Genomic DNA, 24425 nt, shown 5'->3' on the forward strand with positions numbered 1-24425 from the left:
ATGTACACCATGCTGCCCAGCTTGTGTGGCATGTACACCATCCTGCCCAGCTTGTTTGGCATGTACACCATCCTGCCCAGCTTGTGTGACATGTACACCATGCTGCCCAGCTTGTGTGGCGTGTACACCATGCTGCCCAGCTTGTGTGGCATATACACCATGATGCCCAGCTTGTGTGGAATGTACACCATCCTGCCCAGCTTGTGTGACATGTACACCATGCTGCCCAACTTTTGTGGCATGTACACTATGCTGCCCAGCTTGTGTGGCATGTACACCATGCTGCCCAGCTTGTGTGGCATGTACACCATGCTGCCCAGCTTGTGTGGCATGTACACCATGCTGCCCAGCTTGTGTCATATGTACACCATCCTGCCCATCTTGTGTTGCATGTACACCATCCTGCCCAGCTTGTGTGGCATGTAAACCATGCTGCCCAGCTTGTGTGGCATGTACACCATGCTGCCAGCTTGTGTGGCATGTACACCATGCTGCCCAGCTTGTGTGGCATGTACACCATCCTGCCCAGCTTGTTTGGCATGTACACCATCCTGCCCAGCTTGTGTGACATGTACACCATGCTGCCCAGCTTGTGTGGCGTGTACACCATGCTGCCCAGCTTGTGTGGCATATACACCATGATGCCCAGCTTGTGTGGAATGTACACCATCCTGCCCAGCTTGTGTGACATGTACACCATGCTGCCCAACTTTTGTGGCATGTACACTATGCTGCCCAGCTTGTGTGGCATGTACACCATGCTGCCCAGCTTGTGTGGCATGTACACCATGCTGCCCAGCTTGTGTGACATGTACACCATGCTGCCCAGCTTGTGTCATATGTACACCATCCTGCCCATCTTGTGTGGCATGTACACCATCCTGCCCAGCTTGTGTGGCATGTACACCATGCTGCCCAGCTTGTGTGGCATGTACACCATGCTGCCAGCTTATGTGGCATGTACACCATGCTGCCCAGCTTGTGTGGCATGTACACCATCCTGCCCAGCTTGTGTGGCATGTACACCATCCTGCCCAGCTTGTGTGGCATGTACACCATGCTGCCCAGCTTGTGTGGCATGTACACCATCCTGCCCAGCTTGTGTGGCATGTACACCATGCTGCCCAGCTTGTGTGGCATGTACACCATCCTACCCAGCTTGTGTGGCATGTACACCATGCTGCCCAGCTTGTGTGGCATGTACACCATCCTACCCAGGTTGTGTGGCATGTACACCATGCTACCTAGCTTGTGTGGCATGTACACCATGCTGCCCAGCTTGTGTGGCATGTACACCATCCTACCCAGCTTGTGTGGCATGTACACCATGCTGCCCAGCTTGTGTGGCATGTACACCATCCTTCCCAGCTTGTGTGGCATGTGCACCATGCTGCCCAGCTTGTGTGGCATGTACACCATGCTGCCCAGCTTGTGTGGCATGTACACCATGCTGCCCAGCTTGTGTGGCATGTACACCATGCTGCCCAGCTTGTGTGGCATGTACACCATGCTGCCGAGCTTGTGTGGCATGTACACCATGCTGCCCAGCTTGTGTGGCATGTACACCATCCTGCCCAGCTTGTGTGGCATGTACACCATGCTGCCCAGCTTGTGTGGCATGTACACCATGCTGCCCAGCTTGTGTGGCATGTACACCATGCTGCCCAGCTTGTGTGGCATGTACACCATGCTGCCCAGCTTGTGTGGCATGTACACCATGCTGCCGAGCTTGTGTGGCATGTACACCATGCTGCCCAGCTTGTGTGGCATGTACACCATGCTGCCCAGCTTGTGTGGCATGTACACCATCCTGCCCAGCTTGTGTGGCATGTACACCATGCTGCCCAGCTTGTGTGGCATGTACAGCGTCAGCAGTCGGCCACAGATGCCATACATACTTACCTACATATATTTATATGTCGTGCCGAATAGGTAAAACTTGCTATTTTGGTTTAAATAGCAACGTTCTTCTTGCCGAATAAGGCAGCGATGATTTGTGTATGTAATAATTCCGCAAAAATCATTCTGAGCTTTACGAGAAAAAAATATATTTCATTGTGTTTGTTTATTATTAAATATTGTAAACTTATCTAAATTATATTTAGTTGGTTTAGGTTAAATTAAATTGCGCTTGTTATTATAAGGTCAGGTAAGTTTTCTAAGATTCTTTTGGTAGAAAATTATTAAATTTTACATTAACATAAATGAAAAAACATGTATATTTTTAAATGTATAAGAGAAAATTTTAGAAAGGACGTAATTTTAAATGAGTTCTTGCTAATTGATCAATTTTACCTATTCGGCACTACATTATATATATATATATATATATATATATATATATATATATATATATATATATATATATATATATATATATATATATATATATATATATATATATATATATATATATATATATATATATAAAATCACATTATCAAGATCTTTGATAATGTGAGAAATCACGAAAGCGATTGAAATTTCACTATCTTTTTCATAACGTGTCTGTGTGTGAACAATGTTTTGCTATATATTTATTGTGAAAGTGAGTGTGTAAAGTGAGTGTATAAAGTTAGTGTGTAAAGTGAGTGTATAAAGTGAGTGTATAAAGTGAGTGTATAAAGTGAGTGTATAAAGTGAGTGTGTAAAGTGAGTGTATAAAGTGAGTGTATAAAGTGAGTGTATAAAGTTAGTGTGTAAAGTGAGTGTATAAAGTGAGTGTATAAAGTGAGTGTATAAAGTGAGTGTATAAAGTGAGTGTATAAAGTTAGTGTGTAAAGTGAGTGTATAAAGTGAGTGTATAAAGTGAGTGTATAAAGTGAGTGTATAAAGTGAGTGTATAAAGTGAGTGTATAAAGTGAGTGTATAAAGTGAGTGTATAAAGTGAGTGTATAAAGTGAGTGTATAAAGTGAGTGTATAAAGTTAGTGTGTAAAGTGAGTGTATAAAGTGAGTGTATAAAGTGAGTGTATAAAGTGAGCGTATAAAGTGAGTGTATAAAGTGAGCGTATAAAGTGAGCGTATAAAGTGAGCGTATAAAGTGAGTGTATAAAGTGAGCGTATAAAGTGAGTGTATAAAGTGAGTGTATAAAGTGAGCGTATAAAGTGAGTGTATAAAGTGAGTGTATAAAGTGAGTGTATAAAGTTAGTGTATAAAGTGAAGAACTTGGTAAACATTGTCCGGCCACAACTCTCAACATTTAAATTACGAGTCAGAGGTACAACAGTATGGACCAATATTTATTCACTGGCATTTTAATTAAGTCCTGCCTAACAAGCACTCTCTTTAGTCCCATTATTTATGTACGATGGTCTTTAAAAACTATATATTTCTGGTTTATAGTTCCACCAAAGATACACTGAGAGTTGAAGTTAAACATTGAAGTATTCTTATCTGGTATTATACAGGTAACATGCAGCCTTGGTGACCCTCCTCTAGTAGATCGACTTTAAGCTCTTTACCCAAAAAATGCGTTGTAGATAGACTTCAAACCAAGCAGCTAAGAGACCTTCAACAGACAAAAGGTTGATTTTTCTCTTAAAAAGCAAAATTCTGTCATGATCTGATATGGAGTAATGTGTATAAGGTTTGAAGTTGGTAAATAACACAGGAAGTCTGTGTGGTGAGTGGTAAGTCTGGGTGGTGAGTGGTAACCCTGGGTGGTGAGTGGTAAGTCTGGGTGGTGAGTGGTAACCCTGGGTGGTGAGTGGTAAGTCTGGGTGGTGAGTGGTAACCCTGGGTGGTGAGTGGTAAGTCTGGTTGGTGAGTGGTAAAGCTGGGTGGTGAGTGGTAACCCTGGGTGGTGAGTGGTAACCCTGGGTGGTGAGTGGTAAGTCTGGGTGGTGAGTGGTAACCCTGGGTGGTGAGTGGTAAGTCTGGGTGGTGAGTGGTAAGTCTGGGTGTGAGTGGTAAGTCTGGGTGGTGAGTATTAAGTCTGGGTGGTGAGTGGTAAGTCTGGTTGGTGAATATTAAGTCTGGGTGGTGAGTGGTAAGTCTGGGTGGTGAGTGGTAAGTCTGGGTGGTGAGTGGTAAGTCTGGGTGGTGAGTGGTAAGTCTGGGTGGTGAGTGGTAAGTCTGGGTGGTGAGTGGTAAGTCTGGGTGGTGAGTGGTAACCCTGGGTGGTGAGTGGTAAGTCTGGGTGGTGAGTGGTAACCCTGGGTGGTGAGTGGTAAGTCTGGTTGGTGAGTGGTAAAGCTGGGTGGTGAGTGGTAACCCTGGGTGGTGAGTGGTAACCCTGGGTGGTGAGTGGTAAGTCTGGGTGGTGAGTGGTAACCCTGGGTGGTGAGTGGTAAGTCTGGGTGGTGAGTGGTAAGTCTGGGTGGTGAGTGGTAAGTCTGGATGGTGAATATTAAGTCTGGGTGGTGAGTGGTAAGTCTGGGTGATGAGTGATAAGTCTGGGTGGTGAGTGGTAAGTCTGGGTGGTGAGTGGTAAGTCTGGGTGGTGAGTGGTAAGTCTGGGTGGTGAGTGGTAAGTCTGGGTGCGAGTGGTAAGTCTGGGTGGTGAGTATTAAGTCTGGGTGGTGAGTGGTAAGTCTGGTTGGTGAGTATTAAGTCTGGGTGGTGAGTGGTAAGTCTGGGTGGTGAGTGGTAAGTCTGGGTGGTGAGTGGTAAGTCTGGGTGGTGAGTGGTAAGTCTGGGTGGTGAGTGGTAAGTCTGGGTGGTGAGTGGTAAGTCTGGGTGGTGAGTGGTAAGTCTGGGTGGTGAGTGGTAAGTCTGGGTGGTGAGTGGTAAGTCTGGGTGTGAGTGGTAAGTCTGGGTGGTGAGTATTAAGTCTGGGTGGTGAGTGGTAAGTCTGGTTGGTGAATATTAAGTCTGGGTGGTGAGTGGTAAGTCTGGGTGGTGAGTGGTAAGTCTGGGTGTGAGTGGTAAGTCTGGGTGGTGAGTATTAAGTCTGGGTGGTGAGTGGTAAGTCTGGTTGGTGAATATTAAGTCTGGGTGGTGAGTGGTAAGTCTGGGTGGTGAGTGGTAAGTCTGGGTGGTGAGTGGTACGTCTGGGTGGTGAGTGGTAAGTCTGGGTGGTGAGTGGTAAGTCTGGGTGGTGAGTGGTAAGTCTGGGTGGTGAGTGGTAAGTCTGGGTGGTGAGTGGTAAGTCTGAGTGGTCAGTGGTAAGTCTGAGTGCTAAGTCTGAGTGATTAATGGTAAGTCTGAGTGATCAGTGGTAAGTCTGAGTGGTCAAAATGAAGTCTGAGTGGTCAGTGATAACTCTGGGTTATGAGTGGTAAGTCTGAATGGTTAGTGATAAGTCTGAGTGGTCAATGATGAGTCTGGGTTGTGAGTGGTAAGTCTGAGTGCCAGTGGTAAATCTGAGTGGCCAGTGGTAAGTCTGAGTGGTTAGTAGTAAGTCTGACTGGTTAGTGGTAAATCTGATTGGTCGGTCATAAGTCTGACTGGTCAGTGGTAAGCCTGATTTTTCGGTCATAAGTGTGACTGGTCAGTGGTAAGTCTGATTGGTCGGTCATATGTCTGACTGGTCAGTGGTAATTCTGATTGGTCGGTCATAAGTCTGACTTGTCAGTGGTAAGTCTGGGTGGTGACTGGTAAGTCTAAGTGGCCAGTGGTAAGTCTGAGTGGTGAGTGGTAAGTCTGGTTGGTGAGTGGTAAGTCTGGGTGGTGAGTGGTAAGTCTGGGTTGTTAGTGGTAAAGTCTGGGTGGTGAGTGGTAAGTCTGGGTGGTGAGTGGTAAGTCTGGGTGGTGAGTGATAAGTCTGGTTGGTGAGTGGTAAGTCTGGGTGGTGAGTGGTAAGTCTGAGTGGTGAGTGGTAAGTCTAGGTGGTGAGTGGTAAGTCTGGGTGGTGAGTGGTAAGTCTGAGTGGTGAGTGGTAAGTCTGGGTGGTGAGTGGTAAGTCTGGGTGGTGAGTGGTAAGTCTGGGTGGTGAGTGGTAAGTCTGGGTGGTGAGTGGTTTGTCTGGGTGGTGAGTGGTAAGTCTGGGTGGTGAGTGGTAAGTCTGGGTGGTGAGTGGTTAGTCTGGGTGGTGAGTGGTAAGTCTGGGTGGTGAGTGGTAAGTCTGAGTGGTGAGTGGAAAGTCTGGGTGTGAGTGGTAAGTCTAGGTGGTGAGTATTAAGTCTGGGTGGTGAGTGGTAAGTCTGGGTGGTGAGTGATAAGTCTGGGTGGTGAGTGGTAAGTCTGGGTGGTGAGTGGTAAGTCTAGGTGGTGAGTGGTAAGTCTGGGTGGTGAGTGGTAAGTCTGGGTGGTGAGTAGCAAGTCTGAGTGGTGAGTGATAAGTCTGGGTGGTGAGTGGTAAGTCTGGGTGGTGAGTGGTAAGTCTGGGTGGTGAGTGGTAAGTCTGGGTGGTGAGTGGTAAGTCTGGGTGGTGAGTGGTTAGTCTGTGTGGTGAGTGGTAAGTCTGGGTGGTGAGTGGTAAGTCTGGGTGGTGAGTGGTTAGTCTGGGTGGTGAGTGGTAAGTCTGGGTGGTGAGTGGTTAGTCTGGGTGGTGAGTGGTAAGTCTGGGTGGTGAGTGGTAAGTCTGAGTGGTGAGTGGAAAGTCTGGGTGTGAGTGGTAAGTCTAGGTGGTGAGTATTAAGTCTGGGTGGTGAGTGGTAAGTCTGGGTGGTGAGTGGTAAGTCTGGGTGGTGAGTGGTAAGTCTAGGTGGTCAGTAGTAAGTCTGGGTGGTGTGTGGTAAGCCTGGGTGGTGAGTGGTAAGTCTTTGTGGTGAGTGGTAAGTCTGGGTGGTGAGTGATAAGTCTGAGTGGTTAGTGGTAAGCCTGAGTGATCAGTGATAAGTTTGGGTGGTAAATCTGAGTGGTTAGTGCTAAGTCTGAGTGGTCAGTGGTAAGCCTGAGTGATCAGTGGTAAGTCTGAGTGGCCAAAGTTAAGTCTGAGTGGTCAGTGATAAGTCTGGGTTATGAGTGGTAAGCCTGAATGGTTAGTGATAAGTCTGAGAGGTCAGTGATGAGTCTGGGTGGTGAGTGTAAGTCTGACTGCCAGTGGTAATCTGAGTGGCAAGTGGTAAGTCTAAGTGGTCAGTAGTAAGTCTGACTGGTTAATGGTAAACCTGATTGGTCGGTCATAAATCTGACTGGTCAGTGGTAAGTCTGATTTTTCGGTCATAAGTCTGACTGGTCAGTGGTAAGTCTGATTGGTTGTTCATGAGTCTGACTGGTCAGTGGTAATTCTGATTGGTCGGTCATAAGTCTGACTTGTCAGTGGTAAGTCTGGGTGGTGACTGGTAAGTCTAAGTGGCCAGTGGTAAGTCTGAGTGGTCAGTGGCAAGCCTGAGTGGTCAGTGATAAGTCTGAGTGGTCAATGGTAAGTCTGAGTGGTCAGTGATAAGTCTGGGTGGTGAGTGGTAAGTCTGACTGCCAGTGGTAAATCTGAGTGGCAAGTGGTAAGTCTGAGTGGTCAGTAGTAAGTCTGACTGGTTAGTGGTAAATCTGATTGGTCGGTCATAAGTCTGACTGGTCAGTGGTAAGTCTGATTTTTCGGTCATAAATCTGACTGGTCAGTGGTAAGTCTGATTGGTCGGTCATAAGTCTGACTGGTCAGTGGTAAGTCTGGGTGGTGACTGGTAAGTCTAAGTGGCCAGTGGTAAGTCTGAGTGGTCAGTGGCAAGCCTGAGTGGTCAGTGATAAGTCTGACTGGTCACTGGTAAGTCTGAGCGGTGAGTGGTAAGTCTGAGTGGCCAGTGGTATGTCTGAGCGGTTACTGGTAAGTCTGGGTGGTGAGTGCTAAGTCTGAGTGGCCAGTGGTAAGTCTGAGTCTTCGGTGGTAAGTCTGATTGGTCGTTCATAAGTCTGAGTGGTCAATGGTAAGTCTTATTGGTCAGCCATAAGTCTGACTGGTCAGTAGTGAATTTGATTGGTTAGTCGTAAGTCTGACTGGTCAGTGGTAAGTCTGGCTGGTCGGTCATAAGTCTGACTGGTCAGTGGTAAGTCTGATTGGTCGGTCATAAATCTGACTGGTTAGTGGTAAGTCTGACTGGTCAGTCATAAGTCTGAGTGGTCAGTGGTAAGTCTGATTGGTCGGTCATAAGTCTGATTGATCAGTGGTAAATCTATTTGGTTAGTCATAAGTCTGAATGGTCAGTGGTAAGCCTGACTGGTCGGTCTTAAGTCTGAGTGGTAAGTCTGATTGGTCGGTCCTACGACTGACTGGTCAGTGGTAAGTCTGATCGGTCGGTCATAAGTCTGACTGATCAGTGGTAAATCTGATTGTTTGGTCATAAGCTTGACTGGTCGATCATAAGTCTGAGTGGTCGGTCATAAGTCTGAGTGGTCAGTGGTAAGTCTGACTGGTCGGTCATAAGTCTGATTGGTCAGTGGTAAGTCTGATTGGTCGGTCATAAGTCTGAGTGGTCAGTGGTAAGTCTGATTGGTCGGTCATAAGTCTGAGCGGTCAGTGGTAAGTCTAATTGGTCGGTCATAAGTCTGAGTGGCCAGTGGTAAGTCTGATTGGTCGGTCATAAGTCTGAGTGGTCAGTGGTAAGTACGATTGGTCGGTCATAAGCCTGACTGGTCAGTGGTAAGTCTGACTGGTCGGTCATAAGTCTGACTGGTCAGTGGTAAGTCTGACTGGTCGGTCGTAAGTCTGACTGGTCAGTGGTAAGTCTGATTGGTCGGTCTTAAGTCTGACTGGTCGGTCATAAGTCTGACTGGTCAGTGGTAAATCTGACTGGTCGGTCATAAGTCTGAGTGGTCAGTGGTAAGTCTGACTGGTCGGTCATAAGTCTGACTGGTCAGTGGTAAGTCTGACTGGTCGGTCATAAGTCTGAGTGGTCAGTGGTAAGTCTGACTGGTCGGTCATGAGTCTGACTGGTCAGTGTTAAGTCTGACTGGTCGGTCATAAGCCTGAGTGGTTAGTGGTAAGTCTGATTGGTCGGTCATAAGTCTGAGTGGTCAGTGGTAAGTCTGATTGGTCGGTCATAAGTCTGACTGGTCAGTGGTAAGTCTGACTGGTCGGTTATAAGTCTGAGTGATCAGAGGTAAGTCTGATTGGTCGGTCATAAGTCTGACTGGTCAGTGGTAAGTCTGACTGGTCGGTTATAAGTCTGAGTGGTTAGTGGTAAGTCTGATTGGTCGGTCATAAGTCTGACTGGTCAGTGGTAAGTCTGACTGGTCGGTTATAAGTCTGAGTGGTCAGTGGTAAGTCTGATTGGTCGGTCATAAGTCTGAGTGGTCAGTGGTAAGTCTGACTGGTCGGTTTTAAGTCTGAGTGGTCAGTTGTAAGTCTGACTGGTCGGTTATAAGTCTGAGTGGTTAGTGGTAAGTCTGACTGGTCGGTTATAAGTCTGAGTGGTTAGTGGTAAGTCTGACTGGTCGGTTATAAGTCTGAGTGATCAGTGGTAAGTCTGATTGGTCGGTCATAAGTCTGAGTGGTCAGTGGTAAGTCTGACTGGTCGGTTATAAGTCTGAGTGGTTAGTGGTAAGTCTGATTGGTCGGTCATAAGTCTGAGTGGTCAGTGGTAAGTCTGGCTGGTCGGTCATAAGTCTGAGCGATCAGTGGTAAGTCTGATTGGTCGGTCATAAGTCTGGCTGGTCAGTGGTAAGTCTGGCTGGTCGGTCATAAGTCTGAGCGATCAGTGGTAAGTCTGATTGGTCGGTCATAAGTCTGACTGGTCAGTGGTAAGTCTGACTGGTCGGTCATAAGTCTGAGTGGTCAGTGGTAAGTCTGACTGGTCGGTTATAAGTCTGAGTGGTCAGTGGTAAGTCTGATTGGTCGGTCATAAGTCTGAGTGGTCAGTGGTAAGTCTGGCTGCCAACTTTCTTGTAATTAATCTTCAAGTTGTGGTTTTTTACGAGATTCACCACAAAAGAGAATTAATCTTGACTTACTGAGAGTTTGAGCCTGAGATAACTTTGTGTACCCACCTTTTTGTTGTTGCAGGGATCGATTCACAGCTCCTGGCCCCGCATCTTCGCTGGTCGCTACTAGGTCCACTCTCTCTCTGCTCCATGAGCTTTATCATACCTTTTCTTAAAGCTATGTATAGATCCTGTTTCCACTACATCATTCTCCAGATTGTTCCGCTTCCTGACAACTTTTGATGAAGAAATACTTCCTAACATCCCTGTGACTCATCTGAGTCTTCAACTTCCAGCTGTGTTCCCTTATTACTGTGTCGCATCTCTTGAACATCCTGTCCCTATCCGCCTTGTCAATTCCTTTCAGTATTTTATATGCCGTTATCATGTCTTCCTCTATCCCTCCTGTCCTTCAGTGTGGTCAGATCGATTTCCCTTAACCTCTCGTCCTAGGACATATCGCTTAGCTCCAAAACTAGTCTTGTTGCAAACCTTTGTACTTTAATTTCTTAACGTGTTTGACTAGGTGTGGGTTCCAATCTGCTGCTGCATACTCCAATATGAACCAGTATTGCGCCTCAGGAGATGTGCTAGGTGTTATACTCACCCAAAGATCTTTTTCTTGAGTAAGGTTTACAGTCTTTGGCCTGCTAGCCTGTACTCTGTCTTCTCTGTCCTTCCCCAATATTTGTGTGTGTGTGTGTGTGTGTGTGTGTGTGTGTGTGTGTGTGTGTGTGTGTGTGTGTGTGTGTGTGTGTGTGTGTGTGTGTGTGTGTGTGTGTGTGTATGTTTGTATGTGTACGCTTTGTGGTTGTAGGGGTCGAGTCACAGCTCCTGTTCTTACCTCGTAACTCTCTGCCTGCTAGATTACCTCCTTTGCATCCTCGTAGACTGCCGTACCCATTCTTAAAACTATGAATTGGTAATTTTTTCACGAGTGAAAGAGAGAGTAAAAGGTGTCCTCACCTCTGTTCGAAATATTGCGGAGTGATGGTCGAAACACGCTCTACGTGGCTCACTTGTCGACACATTTCGCACTCTACCGGCGGTCGAAACACGTCTTGTACAGCCGCTGGCATGTCGATAGTACACTGTGGAAGAGAACATGACTGTGTGAGAGGAAGTAGACATGACTGACACTTCCACTTGCCCCGGGATCACTCCCGGGTCCGTCAGATGTTAACAGAAGGCACTATCGCTGCACACACAGACCAACACATCTACATATAACACAACTAACATACAGTAGTGTAGTATGCTGGATTTATAACATAATTCTGTATAATTGTTTCGTCAGCTGGGAGAATCATGGTGCTGAGAGAGGCTGATAGCCTGCCTGACAGACAGCCTGACTGGCTGACAGCCTGGCTCACAGACTGACTGACTGGCTGATGATAGCAGAAGAGTGTGGCAATGTTGGTTATGATGTGGATAACTTATGTTTCTTTGGGTGAGTTACGCTCCCACATCCTGACTTATGGTGGTTGAGTGTTGTGGTGGTGGTTGAGTGTTGTGGTGGTGGTTGAGTGTTGTGGTGGTGGTTGAGTGTTGTGGTGGTGGTTGAGTGTTGTGGTGGTGGTTGAGTGTTGTGGTGGTGGTTGAGTGTTGTGGTGATGGTTGAGTGTTGTGGTGGTGGGTGAGTGTGTGGTGGTGGTTGTTGAGTGTTGTGGTGGTGGTTGAGTGTTGTGGTGGTGGAGTGTTGTGGTGGTGGTTGAGTGTTGGTGGTGGTTGAGTGGTGGTTGTGGTTGAGTGTTGTGGTGGTGGTTGAGTGTTGTGGTGGTGGTTGAGTGTTGTGGTGGTGGTTGAGTGTTGTGGTGGTGGTTGAGTGTTGTGGTGGTGGTTGAGTGTTGTGGTGGTGGTTGAGTGTTGTGGTGATGGTTGAGTGTTGCGGTGGTGATTGAGTGTTGTGGTGGTGGTTGAGTGTTGTGGTGGTGGTTGAGTGTTGTGGTGGTGGTTGAGTGTTGTGGTGGTGGTTGAGTGTTGTGGTGGTGGTTGAGTGTTGTGGTGGTGGTTGAGTGTTGTGGTGGTGGTTGAGTGTTGTGGTGGTGGTTGAGTGTTGTGGTGGTGGTTGAGTGTTGTGGTGATGGTTGAGTGTTGTGGTGGTGGTTGAGTGTTGTGGTGGTGGTTGAGTGTTGTGGTGGTGGTTGAGTGTTGTGGTGGTGGTTGAGTGTTGTGGTGGTGGTTGAGTGTTGTGGTGGTGGTTGAGTGTTGTGGTGGTGGTTGAGTGTTGTGGTGGTGGTTGAGTGTTGTGGTGGTGGTTGAGTGTTGTGGTGGTGGTTGAGTGTTGTGGTGGTGGTTGAGTGTTGTGGTGGTGGTTGAGTGTTGTGGTGGTGGTTGAGTGTTGTGGTGGTGGTTGAGTGTTGTGGTGGTGGTTGAGTGTTGTGGTGATGGTTGAGTGTTGTACTCACCTAATTGTACTCACCTAATTGTGGTTGCAGGGGTCGAGACTCAGCTCCTGGCCCCGCCTCTTCACTGATTGCTACTGGGTCCTCTCTCTCTCTCTGCTTCCTGAGCTTTGTCATACCTCTTCTTAAAACTATGTATGGTTCCTGCCTCCACTACTTCACTTGCTAGGCTATTCCACTTGCTGACAACTCTATGACTGAAGAAATACTTCCTAACGTCCCTGTGACTCGTCTGAGTCTTCAGCTTCCAGTTGTGACCCCTTGTCCCTGTGTCCCATCTCTGGAACATCCTATCTCTGTCCACCTTGTCTATTCCCCGCAGTATCTTGTATGTCGTTATCATGTCTCCCCTGACCCTTCTGTCCTCCAGTGTCGTCAGTCCGATTTCCCTTAACCTTTCCTCATACGACATTCCCTTGAGCTCTGGGACTAGCCTTGTTGCAAACCTTTGTACTTTCTCCAACTTCTTGACGTGTTTGACCAGGTGTGGGTTCCAGACTGGTGCTGCATACTCCAGTATGGGCCTAACATACACAGTGTACAGTGTCTTGAACGATTCCTTATTAAGGTATCGGAACGCTATTCTCAGGTTTGCCAGGCGCCCGTATGCTGCAGCAGTTATTTGGTTGATGTGTGCCTCCGGTGATGTGCTCGGTGTTATGGTCACCCCAAGGTCTTTCTCCCTGAGTGAGGTCTGTAGTCTTTGTCCACCTAGCCTATACTCTGTCTGCGGTCTTCTTTGCCCCTTCCCCAATCTTCATGACTTTGCATTTGGCTGGATTGAATTCGAGAAGCCAGTTACTGGACCACATGTCCAGCCTGTCCAGGTCTCTTTGCAGTCCTGCCTCATCCTCGTCCGATTTAATTCTTCTCATCAACTTCACATCATCTGCGAACAGGGACACTTCAGAGTCTATTCCTTCCATCATGTCGTTCACATATATCAGAAATAGCACTGGTTCTAGAACTGACCCCTGTGGGACCCCGCTCGTAACAGGCGCCCACTGTGATACCTCTTCACGTACCATGACTCGTTGCTGCCTCCCTGTCAGGTATTCCCTTATCCATTGCAGTGCCCTCCCTTTTACATGCGCCTGATCCTCCAGCTTCTGCACTAATCTCTTGTGGGGAACTGTGTCAAAGGCCTTCCTGCAGTCTAGGAAAACGCAATCTACCCACCCCTCTCTCTCGTGTCTTACTTCTGTTACCTTGTCATAAAAATCCAGGAGGTTTGTGATACAGGATTTGCCTTCCATGAACCCATGCTGGTTTTCATTTATAATCTTGTTCCTTTCCAGGTGTTCGACCACTCTCCTCCTGATAATCTTCTCCATGACTTTGCACACAATACATGTCAGAGACAAAGGTCTGTAGTTTAGCGCCTCGTTTCTGTTTCCGTTCTTAAATATGGGGACTACATTAGCTGTCTTCCATTTCTCAGGTAGTTGCCCAGTTTCAAGGGATGTGTTGAAGATTGTGGTTAGAGGCACGCACAGCATCTCTGCTCCTTCTCTAAGGATCCATGGGGAGATGTTGTCCGGTCCCATCGCCTTTGAGGTGTCAAGGTCACTTAAGAGCTTCTTCACCTCCTCCTCAGTTGTTCGTATATCATCCAACACTTGTTGGTATATTCCCTCTTGATGTTCCCTTCTGTGCTGTCTTCCCACAGCCCTTCCTGTCTCTACTGTAAAAACTTCCTTAAATCTCCTGTTCAGCTCCTCACATACCTCCTGATCATTTCTTGTGAGTTCTCCACCTTCTGTCCTTAATCTGATCACCTGGTCTTTGACTGTTGTCTTCCTCCTGATGTGGCTATACAACAGTTTCGGGTCAGTCTTGATTCTCGATGCTATGTCATTTTCATACTGTCGCTGGGCCTCCCTCCTTACCTGTGCATACTCATTCCTGGCTCTGCGACTGATCTCCCTATTTTCGTGTGTTCTCTGCCTTCTGTACTTTTTCCATTCTCTATTGCACTTTGTTTTTGCCTCCTTACACCGTCGGGTAAACCAGGGGCTCGTTCCGATCTTCCCGTTGTTACTGTTGCCCTTGGGAATAAACTTTTTCACTGCCTCCTAGCATTTTGTTGTTACATATTCCATCATTTCATTTACTGGCTTTCCTGCCAGTTCTTTGTCCCACTGGACCTCCCGCAGGAAGTTCTTCAACCCTATGTAGTCCCCTCTTTTATAGTCAGGCTTTTCCCATTCAACTCCTGTTATTCTCTCCACTTGCAGCTCTACTATGTATTCAAAGCACAGAACCACGTGGTCACTAGCTCCTAGGGGACTCTCATACTTGATGTCCTCAATGTCTGAGCTGCCCAGGGTGAACACAAGGTCCAATCTTGCTGGTTCATCCTCCCCTCTCACTCTGGTGGTGTCCTTAACATGTTGGTGCATGAGGTTTTCCAGCACCACGTCCAACATCCTGGCTCTCCATGTTTCGGGACCCCCATGTGGCCCCAGGTTTTCCCAGTCGATCTCCCTGTGGTTGAAATCCCCCATAACCAGCAACTTTGCTCTGTTGGAATGAGCTCTGTTGTTGTGGTGGTGGTTGAGTGTTGTGGTGGTTGTTGAGTGTTGTGCTGGTGGTTGAGTATTGTGGTGGTGGTTGAGTGTTGTGGTGGTGGTTGAGTGTTGTGGTGGTGGTTGAGTGTTGTGGTGGTGGTTGAGTGTTGTGGTGGTTGAGTGTTGTGGTGATGGTTGAGTGTTGTGGTGGTGGTTGAGTGTTGTGGTGGTGGTTGAGTGTTGTGGTGGTGGTTGAGTGTTGTGGTGGTGGTTGAGTGTTGTGGTGGTGGTTGAGTGTTGTGGTGGTGGTTGAGTGTTGTGGTGGTTGAGTGTTGTGGTGATGGTTGAGTGTTGTGGTGGTGGTTGAGTGTTGTGGTGGTGGTTGAGTGTTGTGGTAGTGGTTGAGTGTTGTGGTGGTGGTTGAGTGTTGTGGTGGTGGTTGAGTATTGTGGTGGTGGTTGAGTGTTGTGGTGGTGGTTGAGTGTTGTGGTGATGGTTGAGTGTTGTGGTGGTATTTGAGTGTTGTGGTGGTGGTTGAGTGTTGTGGTGGTGGTTGAGTGTTGTGGTGGTGGTTGAGTGTTGTGGTGGTGGTTGAGTGTTGTGGTGGTGGTTGAGTGTTGTGGTGATGGTTGAGTGTTGTGGTGGTGGTTGAGTGTTGTGGTGGTGGTTGAGTGTTGTGGTGGTGGTTGAGTGTTGTGGTGATGGTTGAGTGTTGTGGTGGTGGTTGAGTGTTGTGGTGGTGGTTGAGTATTGTGGTGGTGGTTGAGTGTTGTGGTGATGGTTGAGTGTTGTGGTGGTGGTTGAGTGTTGTGGTGGTGGTTGAGTGTTGTGGTGATGGTTGAGTGTTGTGGTGATGGTTGAGTGTTGTGGTGATGGTTGAGTATTGTGGTGGTGGTTGAGTGTTGTGGTGATGGTTGAGTGTTGTGGTGATGGTTGAGTGTTGTGGTGGTGGTTGAGTGTTGTGGTGATGGTTGAGTGTTGTGGTGATGGTTGAGTGTTGTGGTGATGGTTGAGTGTTGTGGTGATGGTTGAGTGTTGTGGTGGTTGTGGTAGTACATGAGACAAACCACTACAAAAGTACATACCGAGGTTGTCTGCTGACAAGAATTTTGAACCTAATTTTTAAGTTAAGAAATGTCGTATGTTATTTAGATGTCTGAGGCAATAATAATAGAGCAGAAGTTCTGTTGTATGATAGAGAGAGAGAGAGAGAGGTATTGATGATGACCTTGGTGCTAATGGTAGGACTAGTCTGTATTAACAGAGGTAAATAGTTATGTAAGGATATCATCAAACATTCCACTATGGTTCAGTAACTACCACACCTTCAGAGTTACCTTCCAGCAGTGCTGCAGTTACTATCTCTCACCACACCTTCAGTTACCTTCCAGCTGTGCTGTAGTTACTATCTCTCACCACACCTTCAGAGTTACCTTCCAGCAGTGTTGCAGTTACTATCTCTCACCACACCTTCAGAGTTACCTTCCAGCTGTGCTGCAGTTACTATCTCTCACCACACCTTCAGAGTTACCTTCCAGCAGTGCTGCAGTTACTATCTCTCACCACACCTTCAGAGTTACCTTTCAGCAGTGCTGCAGTTACTATCTCTCACCACACCTTCAGAGTTACCTTCCAGCAGTGCTGCAGTTACTATCTCTCACCACACCTTCAGAGTTACCTTTCAGCAGTGTTGCAGTTACTATCAACGCACCTTCAGAGTTACCTTCCAACTGTGCTGCAGTTACTATCTCTCACCACACCTTCAGAGTTACCTTCCAGCAGTGCTGCAGTTACTATCTCTCACCACACCTTCAGAGTTACCTTTCAGCAGTGCTGCAGTTACTATCTCTCACCACACCTTCAGAGTTACCTTTCAGCAGTGCTGCAGTTACTATCTCTCACCACACCTTCAGAGTTACCTTCCAGCAGTGCTGTAGTTACTATCTCTCACCACACCTTCAGAGTTACCTTTCAGCAGTGTTGCAGTTACTATCTCTCACCACACCTTCAGAGTTACCTTCCAGCTGTGCTGTAGTTACTATCTCTCACCACACCTTCAGAGTTACCTTCCAGCAGTGTTGCAGTTACTATCTCTCACCACACCTTCAGAGTTACCTTCCAGCTGTGCTGCAGTTACTATCTCTCACCACACCTTCAGAGTTACCTTCCAGCAGTGCTGCAGTTACTATCTCTCACCACACCTTCAGAGTTACCTTTCAGCAGTGTTGCAGTTACTATCAACGCACCTTCAGAGTTACCTTCCAGCTGTGCTGCAGTTACTATCTCTCACCACACCTTCAGAGTTACCTTTCAGCAGTGTTGCAGTTACTATCTCTCACCACACCTTCAGAGTTACCTTCCAGCTGTGCTGCAGTTACTATATCTCACCACCTTCAGAGTTACCTTCCAGCAGTGTTGCAGTTACTATCAACGCACCTTCAGAGTTACCTTCCAACAGTGCTGCAGTTACTATATCTCACCACACCTTCAGAGTTATCATCCAGCAGTGTTGCAGTTACTATATCTCACCACCTTCAGAGTTACCTTCCAGCAGTGTTGCAGTTACTATATCTCACCACACCTTCAGAGTTACCTTCCAGCAGTGTTGCAGTTACTATCAACGCACCTTCAGAGTTACCTTCCAACAGTGCTGCAGTTACTATATCTCACCACACCTTCAGAGTTATCATCCAGCAGTGTTGCAGTTACTATATCTCACCACCTTCAGAGTTACCTTCCAGCAGTGTTGCAGTTACTATATCTCACCACACCTTCAGAGTTACCTTCCAGCAGTGTTGCAGTTACTATCTCTCACCACACCTTCAGAGTTATCATCCAGCAGTGTTGCAGTTACTATATCTCACCACCTTCAGAGTTACCTTCCAGCAGTGTTGCAGTTACTATATCTCACCACACCTTCAGAGTTACCTTCCAGCAGTGTTGCAGTTACTATCTCTCACCACCTTCAGAGTTACCTTCCAGCAGTGTTGCAGTTACTATATCTCACCACCTTCAGAGTTACCTTCCAGCAGTGTTGCAGTTACTATATCTCACCACCTTCAGAGTTACCTTCCAGCAGTGTTGCAGTTACTATATCTCACCACACCTTCAGAGTTACCTTCCAGCAGTGTTGCAGTTACTATCTCTCACCACACCTTCAGTGTTACCTTCCAGCAGTTACTATCTCTCACCACACCTTCAGAGTTACCTTCCAGCAGTGCTGTAGTTACTATCTCTCACCACACCTTCAGAGTTACCTTCCAGCAGTGCTGTAGTTACTATCTCTCACCACACCTTCAGAGTTACCTTCCAGCAGTGTTGCAGTTACTATCTCTCACCACACCTTCAGAGTTATCATCCAGCAGTGTTGCAGTTACTATCTCTCACCACACCTTCAGAGTTACCTTCCAGCAGTGTTGCAGTTACTATCTCTCACCACACCTTCAGAGTTATCATCCAGCAGTGTTGCAGTTACTATCTCTCACCACACCTTCAGAGTTATCATCCAGCAGTGTTGCAGTTACTATCTCTCACCACACCTTCAGAGTTACCTTCCAGCAGTGTTGCAGTTACTGTCTCTCACCACACCTTCAGTGTTACCTTCCAGCAGTTACTATCTCTCACCACACCTTCAGAGTTACCTTCCAGCAGTGTTGCAGTTACTATCTCTCACCACACCTTCAGTGTTACCTTCCAGCAGTTACTATCTCTCACCACACCTTCAGAGTTACCTTCCAGCAGTGCTGCAGTTACTATCTCTCACCACACCTTCAGTGTTACCTTCCAGCAGTTACTATCTCTCACCACACCTTCAGAGTTACCTTCCAGCAGTGTTGCAGTTACTATCTCTCACCACACCTTCAGAGTTACCTTCCAGCAGTGTTGCAGTTACTATCTCTCACCACACCTTCAGTGTTACCTTCCAGCAGTTACTATCTCTCACCACACCTTCAGTGTTACCTTCCAGCAGTTACTATCTCTCACCACACCTTCAGTGTTACCTTCCAGCAGTGCTGCAGTTACTATCTCTCACCACACCTTCAGTGTTACCTTCCAGCAGTTACTATCTCTCACCACACCTTCAGAGTTACCTTCCAGCAGTTACTATCTCTCACCACACCTTCAGAGTTACCTTCCAGCAGTTACTATCTCTCACCACACCTTCAGAGTTACCTTCCAGCAGTTACTATCTCTCACCACACCTTCAGTGTTACCTTCCAGCAGTGCTGCAGTTACTATCTCTCACCACACCTTCAGTGTTACCTTCCAGCAGTGTTGCAGTTACTATCTCTCACCACACCTTCAGTGTTACCTTCCAGCTGTGCTGCAGTTACTATCTCTCACCACACCTTCAGTGTTACCTTCCAGCAGTGCTGCAGTTACTATCTCTCACCACACCTTCAGAGTTACCTTCCAGCAGTGCTGCAGTTACTATCTCTCACCACACCTTCAGAGTTACCTTCCAGCTGTGCTGCAGTTACTATCTCTCACCACACCTTCAGTGTTACCTTCCAGCAGTGCTGCAGTTACTATCTCTCACCACACCTTCAGTGTTACCTTCCAGCAGTTACTATCTCTCACCACACCTTCAGTGTTACCTTCCAGCTGTGCTGCAGTTACTATCTCTCACCACACCTTCAGTGTTACCTTCCAGCTGTGCTGCAGTTACTATCTCTCACCACACCTTCAGAGTTACCTTCCAGCAGTGCTGCAGTTACTATCTCTCACCACACCTTCAGTGTTACCTTCCAGCAGTTACTATCTCTCACCACACCTTCAGAGTTACCTTCCAGCAGTGCTGCAGTTACTATCTCTCACCACACCTTCAGAGTTACCTTCCAGCAGTTACTATCTCTCACCACACCTTCAGTGTTACCTTCCAGCAGTGCTGCAGTTACTATCTCTCACCACACCTTCAGTGTTACCTTCCAGCTGTGCTGCAGTTACTATCTCTCACCACACCTTCAGTGTTACCTTCCAGCTGTGCTGCAGTTACTATCTCTCACCACACCTTCAGTGTTACCTTCCAGCTGTGCTGCAGTTACTATCTCTCACCACACCTTCAGTGTTACCTTCCAGCAGTTACTATCTCTCACCACACCTTCAGTGTTACCTTCCAGCAGTGCTGCAGTTACTATCTCTCACCACACCTTCAGTGTTACCTTCCAGCAGTTACTATCTCTCACCACACCTTCAGTGTTACCTTCCAGCAGTTACTATCTCTCACCACACCTTCAGTGTTACCTTCCAGCAGTGCTGCAGTTACTATCTCTCACCACACCTTCAGTGTTACCTTCCAGCAGTTACTATCTCTCACCACACCTTCAGTGTTACCTTCCAGCAGTTACTATCTCTCACCACACCTTCAGTGTTACCTTCCAGCAGTGCTGCAGTTACTATCTCTCACCACACCTTCAGTGTTACCTTCCAGCAGTGCTGCAGTTACTATCTCTCACCACACCTTCAGTGTTACCTTCCAGCAGTTACTATCTCTCACCACACCTTCAGTGTTACCTTCCAGCAGTTACTATCTCTCACCACACCTTCAGAGTTACCTTCCAGCTGTGCTGCAGTTACTATCTCTCACCACACCTTCAGAGTTACCTTCCAGCAGTTACTATCTCTCACCACACCTTCAGAGTTACCTTCCAGCAGTTACTATCTCTCACCACACCTTCAGTGTTACCTTCCAGCAGTGCTGCAGTTACTATCTCTCACCACACCTTCAGTGTTACCTTCCAGCAGTGCTGCAGTTACTATCTCTCACCACACCTTCAGTGTTACCTTCCAGCAGTGCTGCAGTTACTATCTCTCACCACACCTTCAGTGTTACCTTCCAGCTGTGCTGCAGTTACTATCTCTCACCACACCTTCAGTGTTACCTTCCAGCAGTTACTATCTCTCACCACACCTTCAGTGTTACCTTCCAGCAGTGCTGCAGTTACTATCTCTCACCACACCTTCAGTGTTACCTTCCAGCAGTGCTGCAGTTACTATCTCTCACCACACCTTCAGTGTTACCTTCCAGCAGTGCTGCAGTTACTATCTCTCACCACACCTTCAGTGTTACCTTCCAGCAGTGCTGCAGTTACTATCTCTCACCACACCTTCAGTGTTACCTTCCAGCAGTGCTGCAGTTACTATCTCTCACCACACCTTCAGTGTTACCTTCCAGCTGTGCTGCAGTTACTATCTCTCACCACACCTTCAGTGTTACCTTCCAGCTGTGCTGCAGTTACTATCTCTCACCACACCTTCAGAGTTACCTTCCAGCAGTGCTGCAGTTACTATCTCTCACCACACCTTCAGTGTTACCTTCCAGCAGTGCTGCAGTTACTATCTCTCACCACACCTTCAGTGTTACCTTCCAGCAGTGCTGCAGTTACTATCTCTCACCACACCTTCAGTGTTACCTTCCAGCAGTGCTGCAGTTACTATCTCTCACCACACCTTCAGAGTTACCTTCCAGCAGTGCTGCAGTTACTATCTCTCACCACACCTTCAGTGTTACCTTCCAGCAGTTACTATCTCTCACCACACCTTCAGTGTTACCTTCCAGCAGTGCTGCAGTTAATATCTCTCACCACACCTTCAGTGTTACCTTCCAGCTGTGCTGCAGTTACTATCTCTCACCACACCTTCAGTGTTACCTTCCAGCAGTTACTATCTCTCACCACACCTTCAGTGTTACCTTCCAGCTGTGCTGCAGTTACTATCTCTCACCACACCTTCAGAGTTACCTTCCAGCAGTGCTGCAGTTACTATCTCTCACCACACCTTCAGTGTTACCTTCCAGCAGTGCTGCAGTTACTATCTCTCACCACACCTTCAGAGTTACCTTCCAGCAGTGCTGCAGTTACTATCTCTCACCACACCTTCAGTGTTACCTTCCAGCAGTTACTATCTCTCACCACACCTTCAGAGTTACCTTCCAGCAGTTACTATCTCTCACCACACCTTCAGTGTTACCTTCCAGCAGTGCTGCAGTTACTATCTCTCACCACACCTTCAGAGTTACCTTCCAGCAGTGCTGCAGTTACTATCTCTCACCACACCGTCAGTGTTACCTTCCAGCAGTTACTATCTCTCACCACACCTTCAGTGTTACCTTCCAGCAGTTACTATCTCTCACCACACCTTCAGTGTTACCTTCCAGCAGTGCTGCAGTTACTATCTCTCACCACACCTTCAGAGTTACCTTCCAGCAGTGCTGCAGTTACTATCTCTCACCACACCTTCAGTGTTACCTTCCAGCAGTTACTATCTCTCACCACACCTTCAGAGTTACCTTCCAGCAGTTACTATCTCTCACCACACCTTCAGTGTTACCTTCCAGCAGTGCTGCAGTTACTATCTCTCACCACACCTTCAGAGTTACCTTCCAGCAGTGCTGCAGTTACTATCTCTCACCACACCTTCAGTGTTACCTTCCAGCAGTGCTGCAGTTACTATCTCTCACCACACCTTCAGAGTTACCTTCCAGCAGTGCTGCAGTTACTATCTCTCACCACACCTTCAGTGTTACCTTCCAGCAGTTACTATCTCTCACCACACCTTCAGAGTTACCTTCCAGCAGTTACTATCTCTCACCACACCTTCAGTGTTACCTTCCAGCAGTGCTGCAGTTACTATCTCTCACCACACCTTCAGTGTTACCTTCCAGCTGTGCTGCAGTTACTATCTCTCACCACACCTTCAGTGTTACCTTCCAGCAGTGCTGCAGTTACTATCTCTCACCACACCTTCAGTGTTACCTTCCAGCAGTTACTATCTCTCACCACACCTTCAGAGTTACCTTCCAGCAGTGCTGCAGTTACTATCTCTCACCACACCTTCAGTGTTACCTTCCAGCTGTGCTGCAGTTACTATCTCTCACCACACCTTCAGTGTTACCTTCCAGCAGTGCTGCAGTTACTATCTCTCACCACACCTTCAGAGTTACCTTCCAGCAGTGCTGTAGTTACTATCTCTCACCACACCTTCAGAGTTATCATCCAGCAGTGTTGCAGTTACTATATCTCACCACACCTTCAGAGTTACCTTCCAGCAGTGCTGCAGTTACTATCTCTCACCACACCTTCAGAGTTATCATCCAGCAGTGTTGCAGTTACTATCTCTCACCACACCTTCAGAGTTATCATCCAGCAGTGTTGCAGTTACTATCTCTCACCACACCTTCAGAGTTATCATCCAGCAGTGTTGCAGTTACTATATCTCACCACCTTCAGAGTTACCTTCCAGCAGTGCTGCAGTTACTATCTCTCACCACACCTTCAGAGTTACCTTCCAGCAGTGTTGCAGTTACTATATCTCACCACCTTCAGAGTTACCTTCCAGCAGTGCTGCAGTTACTATCTCTCACCACACCTTCAGAGTTACCTTCCAGCAGTGCTGCAGTTACTGTCTCACCACACCTTCAGAGTTACCTTCCAGCAGTGCTGCAGTTACTATCTCTCACCACACCTTCAGAGTTACCTTCCAGCTGTGCTGCAGTTACTATCTCTCACCACACCTTCAGAGTTATCATCCAGCAGTGTTGCAGTTACTATATCTCACCACCTTCAGAGTTACCTTCCAGCTGTGCTGCAGTTACTATCTCTCACCACACCTTCAGAGTTATCATCCAGCAGTGTTGCAGTTACTATATCTCACCACCTTCAGAGTTACCTTCCAGCAGTGCTGCAGTTACTATCTCTCACCACACCTTCAGAGTTACCTTCCAGCAGTGTTGCAGTTACTATCTCTCACCACACCTTCAGAGTTACCTTCCAGCAGTGCTGCAGTTACTATCTCTCACCACACCTTCAGAGTTACCTTCCAGCAGTGCTGCAGTTACTATCTCTCACCACACCTTCAGAGTTACCTTCCAGCAGTGCTGCAGTTACTATCTCTCACCACACCTTCAGAGTTACCTTCCAGCAGTGCTGTAGTTACTATCTCTCACCACACCTTCAGAGTTACCTTCCAGCAGTGCTGCAGTTACTATCTCTCACCACACCTTCAGAGTTACCTTCCAGCAGTGCTGTAGTTACTATCTCTCACCACACCTTCAGTTACCTTCCAGCAGTGCTGTAGTTACTATCTCTCACCACACCTTCAGTTACCTTCCAGCAGTGCTGCAGTTACTATCTCTCACCACACCTTCAGAGTTACCTTCCAGCAGTGCTGTAGTTACTATCTCTCACCACACCTTCAGTTACCTTCCAGCAGTGCTGCAGTTAGTATCTCTCACCACACCTTCAGAGTTACCTTCCAGCAGTGCTGCAGTTACTGTCTCTCACCACACCTTCAGAGTTACCTTCCAGCAGTGCTGCAGTTACTGTCTCTCACCACACCTTCAGAGTTACCTTCCAGCAGTGCTGCAGTTACTGTCTCTCACCACACCTTCAGAGTTACCTTCCAGCAGTGCTGCAGTTAATATCTCTCACCACACCTTCAGTTACCTTCCAGCAGTGCTGCAGTTACTGTCTCTCACCACACCTTCAGAGTTACCTTCCAGCAGTGCTGCAGTTACTATCACCACACCTTCAGTTACCTTCCAGCAGTGCTGCAGTTACTATCACCACACATTCAGTTACCTTCCAGCAGTGCTGCAGTTACTATCTCTCACCACACCTTCAGTTACCTTCCAGCAGTGCTGAAGTTACTATCACTTGGGAGTTACCATCTCTATAGATCATCGAGTCCTTACACGGGAGAAATGCATTTGTATGAAGATAACTCCATCATATGAGAGCGAAGCAACGTAATATATATATATATATATATA

The 24425-nt window shown here is 47.3% G+C and overlaps 1 protein-coding gene across 2 annotated transcripts in view; it reads right to left on the reverse strand.

Annotated features, from left to right (window-relative positions):
• The window catches only part of LOC128687682 (uncharacterized), a 271524-nt gene that overhangs the window by 78467 nt on the left and 168632 nt on the right, over positions 1 to 24425 (reverse strand). For both annotated transcript variants that reach the window (XM_070083876.1, XM_070083877.1), the window contains exon 2: positions 10708 to 10832. In XM_070083876.1, coding sequence (XP_069939977.1) covers positions 10708 to 10832 — 125 coding nt within the window. The remainder of the gene's footprint in view (positions 1 to 10707; positions 10833 to 24425) is intronic.

Source organism: Cherax quadricarinatus, chromosome 11, assembly GCF_038502225.1.
Source record: "Cherax quadricarinatus isolate ZL_2023a chromosome 11, ASM3850222v1, whole genome shotgun sequence".
In the NCBI taxonomy this organism is placed as follows: domain Eukaryota; kingdom Metazoa; phylum Arthropoda; class Malacostraca; order Decapoda; family Parastacidae; genus Cherax; species Cherax quadricarinatus.